At 40.7% G+C, this 12,762-nt stretch overlaps 1 protein-coding gene across 7 annotated transcripts in view; it reads left to right on the top strand.

The window, feature by feature from the left end:
* The window catches only part of TTLL5 (tubulin tyrosine ligase like 5), a 305,725-nt gene that overhangs the window by 24,112 nt on the left and 268,851 nt on the right, over window positions 1–12,762 (top strand). For all 7 annotated transcript variants that reach the window (XM_060004157.1, XM_060004152.1, XM_060004154.1 and 4 more), the window contains exon 6: window positions 9,175–9,305. In XM_060004157.1, coding sequence (XP_059860140.1) covers window positions 9,175–9,305 — 131 coding nt within the window. The remainder of the gene's footprint in view (window positions 1–9,174; window positions 9,306–12,762) is intronic.

Here is a 12,762-nt window from a genome sequence, read left to right as displayed (position 1 = left end):
ACAAGACTTACAAGCATTAAATATGTTCTGTTAGGCTAAGCTGTTCTTTGGGGGAAATGGAATGGAAGAAGTAAAAACAAAAGTGAACTGGGGGATGTCTGGGCAGAGTAGGGGAGGCTTCTGGGGTGCTGGGAATGTTCTATGCTCAGTGGTGTTCACACAGGTGACCAGAATTCATCATGCTCTGCAGTTGTGATTTGTGTACTTTCCTGTTCATATGTTACTTTCAGTTAAAAGTATAGTATTGTAAAAAGTGAAAAATTTACTGACAAAAAGAGCCTTTTCTTTTATAGTACTTTTAAAATGTACAGTGGCTGGTGAATCCTGATGTTATTTAGTTTCCCTTGAATATACTTAAAAGGATACTGTTATAGTTTTATTTTAAAATTATATTTGCCATTCATTGGATCCTTTGGAACATTTTAAATTTATGATGAAAAACCTTAGATGCCACCGACAAAAAGGATACAGTTTCCCAAAATTTGTATCGGGAGCACCAAGCAAAAATGTTTGGAGACCACTAATACTGGGTAACTGTAGAAGAATTTGTCGTTTTTCTTATCCTCTGGTTCAGTGTTTGCTTTTTTTTTTTTTTGATTTTGACATACTGTTGCATTCAAGAGTTTATTTTATTTATTTATTTATTTAAAAAAATTTTTTACGATCTTTCTTTTCTTTTTTTCTTTTTTTTTGAACTTTTGAATTTTATTTTATTTATCTTTTTATACAGCAGGTTCTTATTAGTCATCCATTTTATACACATCAGTGTATACATGTCAATACCAATCTCCCAATTCATCACACCACCACCCCTGCCCCCGCCGCTTTCCCCCCTTGGTGTCCATACGTTTGTTCTCTACCCTGTGTCTCAGTTTCTGTCCTGCAACCAGTTCATCTGTACCATTTTCTAGGTTCCACGTGTATGCGTTAATATACGATACTTGTTTTTCTCTTTCTGACTTACTTCACTCTATGACAGTCTCATTAGATTCATCCATGTCTCTACAAATGACCGAATTTCATTCCTTTTTATGACTGAGTAATATTCCATTGTATATATGTGCCACATCTTCCTTATCCATTCGTCTGTCAATGGGCATTTAGGTTGCTTCGATTTCCTGGCTATTGTAAATAGTGCTGCAGTGAACAGTGGGGTGCATATGTCCTTTTGAATTATCGTTTTCTCTGGGTGTATGCCCAGTAGTGGGATTGCTGGGTCATATGGTAATTCTACTTTTAGTTTTTTAAGGAAACTCCATACTGTTCTCCATAGTGGCTGTATCAATTTACATTCCCACTAACAGTGCAAGAGGGTTCCCTTTTCTCCACACCCTCTCCAGCATTTGTTGTTTGTAGATTTTCTGATGATGCCCATTCTAACTGTTATGAGGTGATACCTCATTGTAGTTTTGACTTGCATTTCTCTAATAATTAGTGATGTTGAGCAGCTTTTCATGTGCCTCTTGGCCATCTGTATGTCTTCTTTGGAGACATGTCTGTTTAGGTCTTCTGCCCATTTTTTGATTGGGTTGTTTGTTTTTTTTGTTGTTGTTGTTGTTGTTGTTTTGCGGTACACGGGCCTCTCACTGTTGTGGCTCCTCCCGTTGTGGAGCACACGCTCTGGATGTGCAGGCCCAGCGGCCATGGCTCATGGGCCCAGCCGCTCCGCGGCATGTGGGATCCTCCCGGACCAGGGCACGAACCCGTGTCCCCTGCAGCGGCAGGCGGACTCTCAACCACTGCGCCACCAGGGAAGCCCTGTTTTTTTAATATTGAGCTGCATGACCTGTTTATATATTTTAGAGATGAATCCTTTGTCCGTTGATATGTTTGCAAATATTTTCTCCGATTCTGAGGGTTGTCTTTTCATCTTGTATATGGTTTCCTTTGCTGTGTAAAACCATTTAAGTTTCATTAGGTCCCATTTGTTTGTTTCTGTTTTTATTTCCATTACTCTAGGAGGTGGATCAAAAAATATCTTGCTGTGATTTATGTCAAAGAGTGTTCTTCCTGTGTTTTCCTGTAAGAGTTTTCTTGTGTTTTTTTTCTTAGATATCTTTTTTTTTTAACATCTTTATTGGAGTATAATTGCTTTACAATGGTGTGTTAGTTTCTGCTTTATAACAAAGTGAATCAGCTATACATATACATATATCCCCATATCTCTTCCCTCTTGTGTCTCCCTCCCTCCCACCCGTCTAGGTTGGCACAGAGCAGTGAGCTGATCTCCCTGTGCTATGCAGCTGCTTCCCACTAGCTATCTGTTTTACATTTGGTAGTGTATATATGTCCATGCCACTCTCTCACTTTGTCACACCTTCCCCTTCCCCATATCCTCAAGTCCATTCTCTAGTAGGTCTGTGTCTTTATTCCCGTCTTGCCCCTAGGTTCTTCATGACCTTTTTTTTTTTTCCTTAGATTCCATATATATGTGTTAGCATACGGTATTTGTTTTTTTCCTTCTGACTTACTTCACTCTGTATGACAGACTCTAGGTCCATCCACCTCACTACAAATAACTCAATTTTGTTTCTTTTTATGGCTGAGTAATATTCCATTGTATATATGTGCCATATCTTCTTTATCCATTCATCTGTCGATGGACACTTAGGTTGCTTCCATGTCCTAACTATTGTAAATAGAGCTGCAATGAACATAGTGGTACATGAGTCTCTTTGAATTATGGTTTTCTCAGGGTATATGCCCAGTAGTGGGATTGCTGTGTCGTATGGTAGTTCTATTTTTAGTTTTTTAAGGAACCTCCATACTCTTCTCCATAGTGGCTGTATCAGTTTACATTCCCACCAACAGTGCAAGAGGGTTCCCTTTTCTCCACATCCTTTCCAGCATTTATTGTTTGTAGATTTTTTGATAATGGCCATTCTGACCAGTGTGAGATGATATCTCATTGTAGTTTTGATTTGCATTTCTCTAATGATTAATAATGTTGAGCATTCTTTCATGTGTTTGTTGGCAATCTGTATATCTTCTTTGGAGAAATGTCTGTTTAGGTCTTCTGTCCATTTTTGGATTGCGTTGTTTGTTTTTTTGATATTGAGCTGTATGAGCTGCTTGTAAATTTTGGAGATTAATCCTTTGTCAGTTGCTTCATTTGCAAATATTTTCTCCCATTCTGAGGGTTGTCTTTTGGTCTTGTTTATGGTTTCCTTTGCTGTGCAAAGGGTTTTAAATTTCATTAGGTCCCATTTGTTTGTTTTTGTTTTTATTTCCATTTCTCTAGGAGGTGGGTCAAAAAGGATCTTGCTGTGATTTTTATCAAAGAGTGTTCTGCCTATGTTTTCCTCTAAGAGTTTTATAGCGTCCAGTCTTACATTTTCGTCTCTAATCCTTTTTTTTTTTCGGTACGTGGGCCTCTCACTGTTGTGGCCTCTCCTATTGCAGAGCACAGGCTCCGGACGCGCAGGCTCAGTGGCCATGGCTCATGGGCCTAGCCGTTCCGCGGCATGTGGGATCTTCCCGGACCGGGGCACGAACCCGTGTCCCCTGCATTGGCAGGCGGACTCTCAACCACTGCGCCACCAGGGAAGCCCTCTCTAATCCATTTTGAGTTTATTTTTGTGTACGGTGTTAGGACGTGTTCTAATTTCATTGTTTTACATGTAGCTGTCCAGTTTTCCCAGCACCTCTTATTGAAGAGACTGTCTTTTCTCTATTGTATATTCTTGCCTCCTTTGTCATAGATTAGTTGACCATAGGTGCATGGGTTTATCTCTGGGCTTTCTATCTTGTTCCATTGATCTATGTTTCTGTTTTTGTGCCAGTACCATATTGTCTTGATTACTGTAGCTTTGTAGTATAGTCTGAAGTCAGGGAGTCTGATTCCTCCATCTCCACCTTTTTCCGTCAAGAGTGTTTTGACTATTCAGGGACTTTTGTGTCTCTAGACAAATTTTAAGAGTTTTTGTTCTAGTTCTGTAAAAAATGCCATTGGTAATTTGATAGGGATTGCACTGAATCTGTAGATTGCTTTGGGTAGTATAGTCATTTTCACAATACTGATTCTTCCAATCCAAGAACATAGTATATCTCTCCATCTGTTTGTATCATCTTTAATTTCTTTCATCAGTGTGTTATAGTTTTCTGCATACAGATCTTTTGTCTCCTTACTAGGTTTATTCCTAGGTATTTTATTCTTCTTGTTGCAACGGTAAATGGGAGTGTTCCCTTAATTTCTCTTTTAGATTTTTCATCATTAGTGTATAGGAATGCAAGAGATTTCTGTGCATTAATTTTGTATGCTGCTACTTTACCAAATTCATTGATTAGCTCTAGTAGTTTTCTGGTAGCATCTTTAGGATTCTCTATGTATAGTATCATGTCATCTGCAAACAGTGACAGTTTTACTTCTTCTTTTCCGATTTGGATTCCTTTAATTTCTTTTTCTTCTCTGATTGCTCTGGCTTAAACTTCATGAACTGTGTTGATTAATAGTGGTGAGAGTGGGCAACCTTGTCTTGTTCCTGATCTTAGTGGAAATGGTTTCAGTTTTTCACCACTGATAACAATATTGGCTGTGGGTTTGTCATATATGGCCTTTATTATGTTGACGTAAGTTCCATCTGTGCCTACTTTCTGGAGGGTTTTTATCATAAATGTGTGTTGAATTTTGTCGAAAGCTTTTTCTGCATCTGTTGAAATGATCATATAGTTTTCCTCCTTCAATTTGTTAATATGGTTTATCACATTGACTGATTTGCCTATATTGAAGAATCCTTGCATTCCTGGGATAAACCCCACTTGATCGTGGTGTATAATCCTTTTAATGTGCTGTTGGATTCTGTTTGCTAGTATTTGTTGAGGATTTTTGCATCGATGTTCATCAGTGATATTGGCCTGTAGTTTTCTTTTTTAGTGACATCTTTGTCTGGTTTTGGTTTCAGAGTGATGGTGGCTTCATAGAATGCGTTTGGGAGTGTTCCTCCCTCTGCTATATTTTGGAAGGTTTGAGAAGGATAGGTGTTAGCTCTTCTCTAAATGTTTGATAGAATTTGCCTTTGAAGCCATCTGGTCCTGAGCTTTTGTTTGTTGGAAGATTTTTAATAACAGTTTCAATTTCAGTGCTTGTGATTGACTTGTTTATATTTTCTATTTCTTCCTGGTTCAGTCTCGGAAGGTTGTGCTTTTCTAAGAATTTGTGCATTTCTTCCAGGTTGTTCATTTTATTGGCATATAGTTGCTTGTAGTAATCTCTCATGATCCTTTGTATTTCTACAGTGTCAGTTGTTACTTCTCTGTTTTCATTTCTAATTCTGTTGATCTGAGTCTTCTCCCTTTTTTTCTTGATGAGTCTGGGTAATGGCCTATCAATTTTGTTTATCTTCTCAAAGAACCAGCTTTTAGTTTTATTGATTTTTGCTTTTGTCTCCTTCATTTCTTTTTCATTTACTTCTGATCTGATCTTTATGATTTCTTTCCTTCTGCTAACTTTGGGTGTTTTTTGTTCTTCTTTCTCTAATTGCTTTAGGTGTAAGGTTAGTTGTTTATTTGAGATTTTTCTTGGTTCTTGAGGTAGGATTGTATTGCTATAAACTTCCCTCTTAGAACTGCTGTTTGCTGTATCCCATAGGTTTTGGGTCGTCATGTTTTCATTGTCATTTGTTTCTAGGTATTTTTTATTTCCTCTTTGATTTGTTCAGTGATCTTTTGGTTATTTAGTAGGTATTGTTTAGCCTCCATGTGTTTCTATTTTTTACAGATTTTTTCCTGTAATTGATATCTAGTCTCATAGCATTGTGGTTGGATAAGGTACTTGATACGATTTGAATTTTCCTAAATTTACCAAGGCTTGATTTGTGACCCAAGATATGATCTGTCCTGGAGAATGTTCCATGAGCACTTGAGAAGATAGTGTATTCCATTGTTTTGGGATGGGATGTCCTGTAAATATCAATTAAGTCCATCTTGTTTAATGTATCATTTAAAGCTTCCTTATTTTTTTTCATTTTGGATGATCTGCCCATTGGTGTAAGTGGGGTGTTTCAGTGTGCTACTGTTATTGTGTTACTGTCTATTTCCCCTTTTATGGCTGTTAGCATTTACCTTATGTATTAAGGTATGTTGGGTGCATAAATATTTACAGTTGTTATATCTTCTTCTTGGATTGATTCCTTGATCATTATGTAGTGTGCTTTGTCTCTTGTAATAGTCTTTGTTTTAAAGTCTATTTTGTCTGATATGAGAATTGCTGCTCAGCTTTCTTTTGATTTCTATTTGCATGGAATATCTTTTTCCATCCCCTCACTTTCAGTCTGTATGTGTCCCTAGGTCTGAAGTGGGTCTCTTGTAGACAGCACATATACAGGTCGTGTTTTTGTATCCGTTCAGCGAGCCTGTGTCTTTTGATTGGAGCATTTAATCCATTTACATTTAAGGAAATTGTTGATATGTATGTTCCTATTACCATTTTCTTAATTGCTTTGAGTTTGTTTTGTAGGTCTTTTCCTTCTCTTGTGTTTCCTGCCTAGAGAAGTTCCTTTAGCATTTGTTGTAAAGCTGGTTTGGTGGTGCCGAATTTTCTTAGCTTTTGCTTGTCTGTAAAGGTTTTAATTTCTCCGTCAAATCTGAATGAGATACTTGCAGGGTAGAATAATCTTGGTTGTAGGTTTTTCCCTTTCATCACTTTATATATGTCCTGCCACACCTTTCTGGCTTGCAGAGCTTCTGCTGAAAGATCAGCTGTTAACATAATGGGGATTCCCTTGTATGTTATTTGTTGCTTTTCCCTTGCTGCTTTTAATATTATTTCTTTTCTGTTTGATTTTTGATAGTTTGATTAATATGTGTCTTCGTGTGTTTCTCCTTGGATTTATCCTGTATGGGACTCTCTGTGCTTCCTGGACTTGATTGACTATTTCCTTTTGCCATACTACGGATGTTTTCAACTATAATCTCTTCAAATATTTTCTCAGTCCCTTTCTTTTTCTCTTCTTCTTCTGGACCCCTGTAACTTGAATGTTGGTGCGTTTAATATTTTCCCAGAGGTCTATGAGACTGTCCTCAGTTCTTTCCATTCTTTTTTCTTTTTCTGCTCCACGGCAGTTATTCCCACTATTTTATCTTGCAGGTCACTTATTCGTTCTTCTGCCTCAGTTATTCTATTGATTCCTTCCAGAGCATTTTTTTTTTGGCTGCGTTGGGTCTTTGTTGCTGCATGTGGGCTTTCTTTAGTTTCAGTGAGCAGGGGCTACTCTTTATTGTGGTGTGGGTTTCTCATTGTGGTGGCTTCTCGTTGTGAAGCACAGGCTCTAGTTGTGGGGGCTTCAGTAGTTGTGGCACGCAGGCTCAGTAGTTGTGGCTCGCAGGCTCAGTAGTTGTGGTGTATGGGCTTAGTTGCTCCACGGCTTGTGGGATCTTCCTGGAGCAGGGCTCGATGCTGTGTCCCCTGCATTGGCAGGTGGATTTTTAACCACTGCGCCACCAGGGAAGCCCCTTCCAGAGAATTTTTAATTTTATTTATTGTGTTGTTCGTCACTGTTTGTTTGCTCTTTAGTTCTTCTAGGTCCTTGTTAAATGTTTCTTGTATTTTCTCCTTTCTGTTTCCAAGATTTTGGATCATCTTTACTATCATTACTCTGAATTCTTTTTCAGGTAGACTGCCTATTTCCTCTTCATTTATTTGGTCTGGTGGGTTTTTACCTTGCTCCTTCATCTGCTGTGTATTTCTCTGTCTTCTCGTTTTGCTAAACTTACTGTGTTTGTGGTCTCCTTTTCGCAGGCTGCAGGTTTGTAGTTCCCATTGTTTTTGGTGTCTGCCCCCAGTGGGTAACGTTGGATCCGTGGGATGTGTAGGCTTCCTGGTGGAGGGGACTAGTGCCTGTGTTCTGGTGGATGAGGCTGGATCTTGTCTTTCTGGTGAGCAGGACTGCGTCCAGTGGTGTGTTTTGGGGTGTCTGTGAACTTATTATGATTTTAGGCAGCCTCTCCGCTAATGGGTGGGGTTGTGTTCCTGTCTTGCTAGTTGTTTGGTGTGGCGTGTCCAGCACTGTAGCTTGCTGGTCGTTGAGTGGAGCTGGGTCTTAGCGTTGAGATGGAGATCTCTGGGAGAGCTCTTGTTGATTGATATTATGTGGGGCCAGGAGGTCTCTGGTGGATCAATGTTCTGAACTCGGCTCTCCTACCTCAGAGGCTCAGGCCTGACACCCAGCTGGAGCACCAAGACCCTGTCAGCCACACGGCTTTTGGGAAGTCTGAGGTCTTCTGCCAGCGTTCATTAGGTGTTCTGTAGGAGTTGTTCCACATGTAGATGTATTTTTGATGTATTTGTGGGGAGGAAGGTGATCTCCACGTCTTACTCCTCCACCATCCTGAAGGTCCCCTCAGCCTGGTTCATTGTTTCTAATTCCTTAATGATAAGCGTCACTAGGGGTACTTTACATTCATAGGTCTTACTGCAGATTCAAGGAATCACCATCTCCAGGGATGGTGTATATTTAAAAAGCACCTTCTAGGTGCTTAATCTTTCTAGGCAAATATAGACCTAGAAAGTTATATATTTTAAAAGCAATGAGGTAATATGTATCTCAGTCAAGTTTGGAAATTACTGATCTAGACTAAATCACTGTTACATTGTGGTCTCCGGACCATCTGTACCAAAACACCTGGGGTCCATGCTTAAAATGCAGAGCCCTAGACTTCATCGCAGAATTTTGAGAGATGTGACCCTGGAACATTCGTTTTTGAAGAAACTCTATAGGTGATTCTTACGTACACTAAAATTTGAGGACCTCTGCTCTAGATCTGAAGAGGACAGTGGGTAAGAAAGAAGTATTGGTGATACCTACATTTGGCAAAGCAACCTTTGATTTTAAGAAATCAAAGTGAAAATTTTGAACTGAGGAACAGCTAGAATGCAGTTTTAATGGTTACAGCAAAGATTCTTAGATGGTTTTTAAATAGTGCAACAAACCATAGACTCTTGAATCCAGTCGAGGCCAGCTGAAGTGCCTTTTTGTAGTTTGCCAGATTACACTCCCTGATAGGCAGCATTTATCGCCCTAGTTTTAAGGTGATCATTTCCTTGACAAAGTGATAGATTTGGGATATAATACTATCCTCAGTAACTGCTCATGAACTGTGAACTCTTTAGTATGTGATGACACAGGATAACCTCTGAGTCATAGCGTACTGAAATGGAAATGCTTTTATGAAATTTAGGTCGTATGAACTAACCCGGAAGGACCGACTGTACAAAAACATCATTCGAATGCAGCATACGCACGGATTCAAGGCTTTTCACATCCTCCCTCAGACCTTCCTGCTGCCAGCTGAGTATGCGGAATTCTGTAGTAAGTGCTTGACTCCTGATGCTCCATTCTCACCCCTGTCCCCTGTCCCCCATCCCCAGCAGCTGAACTTGGGGCAGATTTACTCCAAGGGCTGCCTTAAGTCAGGAACTAATCAGGGCTTTTCAGATCCTTAAAAAATTGTTTCTTTAGTAAAACAATTGCAGAGATAACTTTAAAACTGTTTTATTCTGAGCGTGTATGTGTGTATTTATTCTTAGTAAGGACATTTATGTAAGGACACATTGGTATTGTATAAATGTGCTCCTGTTTATTACAAAAAGTCTCTTTTTCATTGACAAGAGTTAGTGCCCATGTAAGGATGGATATACTTCTGCATATGAACTACATATGCATCCTTTTCGGCATCTCTCTTCCTCTTGTCATTTAAGGAATATCCCTATCCCCTCGATTTTTGGACTTGTGTGACTTATGTTCTTTGGGGTACACATATCACGCATCTTTTGGTGTTAGGGTTTAGAGGTACCAGTTAGTCACACTCTCTCTCCTTGGAGTACAGACTAATTGAAAAATATTCATGGGAGCGAAATAGGCACATGAACGTCTGCTGTATTGGTGGTAAAGCTAGCTGGGAATGCATGGCCTGCATCCAAGTCTCATTGCTTCTTTTGTCTTGAAGTGAACTTACCTCCCCAGGTCCAAGCAGAGGAGATGGGCTATTTTGGACTCTCCCCCCATGGTGGGCAATGCCTGCCTCAGTAGGCTTAGAGCACAGAAGAGGCACGAATACAGAGAAGGTGTGAGGCAGGTCTTTTGTGAGAGTCTAAATAGGAAAAATAATAATAGCTAACAGTTAATGAACATTTCCCTTCTGTTAGGCCCTCTTCCAAGTGGAGCCTCTATTCTGAGGTAGGTACTGTTATTGTTCCCAGCTTTATAGGTGAGGAGACTAAGGTACAGAGAGGTTAAGTAACTTTCTGTAAGTTATGTGGCTGCAAATGGTGGGATTAGGATCCAGACCCTGCAGTTTGGCTTCAGAAGCCAGGCTCCTCACCACTGTGCTTTGTGGCCAAGACAGTGGGTGTATGCACACAATGACCATTTCCCAGGACCACCCGTGGGAGAAGTCACTTCTGTGAGGAGGATCAGTTATGACACACAGAGAGGACAGCAAGACAGTTTTCTTCTCAATAAGTCCAAGAAAAAGACTTTTCCTGTCTTATAGGTAGAGGAAGCATGGAGAGAGGAAGAGAAATTTTTCTCTAGACTTCCTGACATTTGATTCTTTTAACCTGTTGGACCTAGTGGTCTGGTCTGGTCACGCAGTGCGGTGTTCATCCTCTGGGACTTGCATCAGGAATGGTCACAGGGTCTCTTGCTCCCAGCTTGGGGAAGCCATTCTTCTGAGAGCACTTGTTTACCCTGCTGGGACCAGTGGTTGGCAGTTCAGTGTTTGCCCACAGAAGGCTCTGAAATGGGTCAGAGTAGAGTATTCACTAGATGAATTAAGTTAACTTCAAAGCTACAGTGCACTTGAAGCTGAACATTTATAGTTAGGAATTTTTATTATGGGATTTTTAGCCATGTTATTGAAACCTCCTGTGCCTTAGCTTCCTCCTCTGTAAAATGGGACTGTTACTAGTACTGACATTGTAGTGTTGTTGGGATGTTTAAATAGGTTAACACATGGAAAGCACTTGGAGTGGTGCCTGATGGGTACTTAATAAATGTGCAATAACATTTCCTATTTCAAGTTATGTAGAGATGTATTGTTATATAATAAAAGTAAAAAATTGTGTAATAAGCCAACATGATAGCATAAAAATGCTTCAGCTAACATGTTAGCAACGTAAAAGCATTCCTGATATGAACTCCCTGCTGTTGAATTCCTATTGAGAAATCAGAGTCCAGAATAATTTCCTAGTGAACACTAAAGGGATATTAAGTTGAAAATTCCCTTTCTCCTCTCTGCTGTCTCTTATTCTGTGGTTCTTCCCCACCCTTTGGAGGCAGTTTGAGGGCTGGATGCTCATTCAGAAGATTGGATAGAGTTAGAATTCCTCCATGCGTTCAAGCCTGACCTGTGTTTCAGTAGAATTGTTTCTCCAGCATATTTTTTTTTAAATAAATTTATTTATTTTATTTTTGGCTGCTTTGGGTCTTTGTTGCTGCGTGCAGGCTTTCTCTAGTTGCAGCAAGCAGGGGCTACTCTTCGTTGCGGTGCACGGGCTTCTCTTGTTGCGGAGCAGGGGCTCTAGGCACGTGGGCTCAGTAGTTGTGGCACGTGGGCTCAGTAGTTGTGGCGCATGGGCTTAGTTGCTCCGCAGCATGTGGGATCTTCCCAGACCAGGGATCGAACCCCTGTCCCCTTCATTGGCAGGTGTATTCTTAACAACTGCACCACCAGGGAAGCCTCGTTTCTTCAGCATATTATTCAAACTCTTACAGTTTCTACATTCTAACAAAAATGAATTCAAAAGGTCAGTAGCACACATAGAATGAATATAGCTGCAACCCAAAGCCACCACATTGAGCCCCAGGGCAGTTATTACAGGCAAATGATGTTCTTCAGTCTCAAAACAAATCCCTCATTGCTGTTGCCTCCCAAAGACCACAGCAGGGACTTATTGTGTGGTAGAAGAGGGACCAGGGAAGATGTGATGGTAAAGAGGAAGCTTCTTGGTTTCAGTCCTGCCAGGATGCCAGTCATTCTTTGCCAGTAGTCCAGAGTCCATGACCTCTACACTTAAATCCACTGGGGAGAAATCCAGCATTAGTAGGTCAGTTGTGTTGCTAAGTTTACATATTAGGGGAGAAACTTGCCTCCTCCTACCACTTCCTCTTTCAAAGAGACATTCCTCTTCCTCCTAAAGTCTGTTTTAAGTTCTCTTCATTTCCTCTGCTGTCCACCTAGCATATTATAACTCAGAAATTCCCTTTTCTCCATGACACTTGTGTTCCTGACCTTCCAGTGCTTGCTTGAGCGCAGACAATAGGATATTTTTGAGAAGGCAAGTGACATGAACAGGTTGGCCTTTAGGAAAATAACTGCATGAAATTAATTGGAGGGAGCAGGGGGAGGAAACACAGTGGTCGCTTTGGAAGTCATAATCCAGGTAAGAAGTGTAGATAGACTGAGCTAGGTAGCTGGAACGGAATGGAGGCAGTGGAAAGAATGGTAGAATAAACACAGTTTACTAAGTGGCTGTGAGTAGTGAGGCAGAGGTCAAAGGTGTGAGTCTGAGAAGCTGGGAGGAGCATTAAGTCTTTAACCAGGGAGTGTAACGAGGAATGTAGAGCAGGGGTCCCCAACCCCCGGGGTTCCTGTTAGGAACCGGGCCGCACAGCAGGAGGTGAGCAGCGGTCGAGCAAGTGAAGCTTTACCTGCCGCTCCCCATCGTCCCCACCGCTCGCATTACCGCCTGAAGCACCACCCCTGCCCCCCACTCCCCAACCCCTCGGCCGTGGAACCACGAAACCAGTCCCTGGTGCCAAAAAG

Source organism: Delphinus delphis, chromosome 2, assembly GCF_949987515.2.
Source record: "Delphinus delphis chromosome 2, mDelDel1.2, whole genome shotgun sequence".
NCBI lineage: Eukaryota > Metazoa > Chordata > Mammalia > Artiodactyla > Delphinidae > Delphinus > Delphinus delphis.
This window is presented reverse-complemented; position numbering and strand designations above follow the sequence as displayed.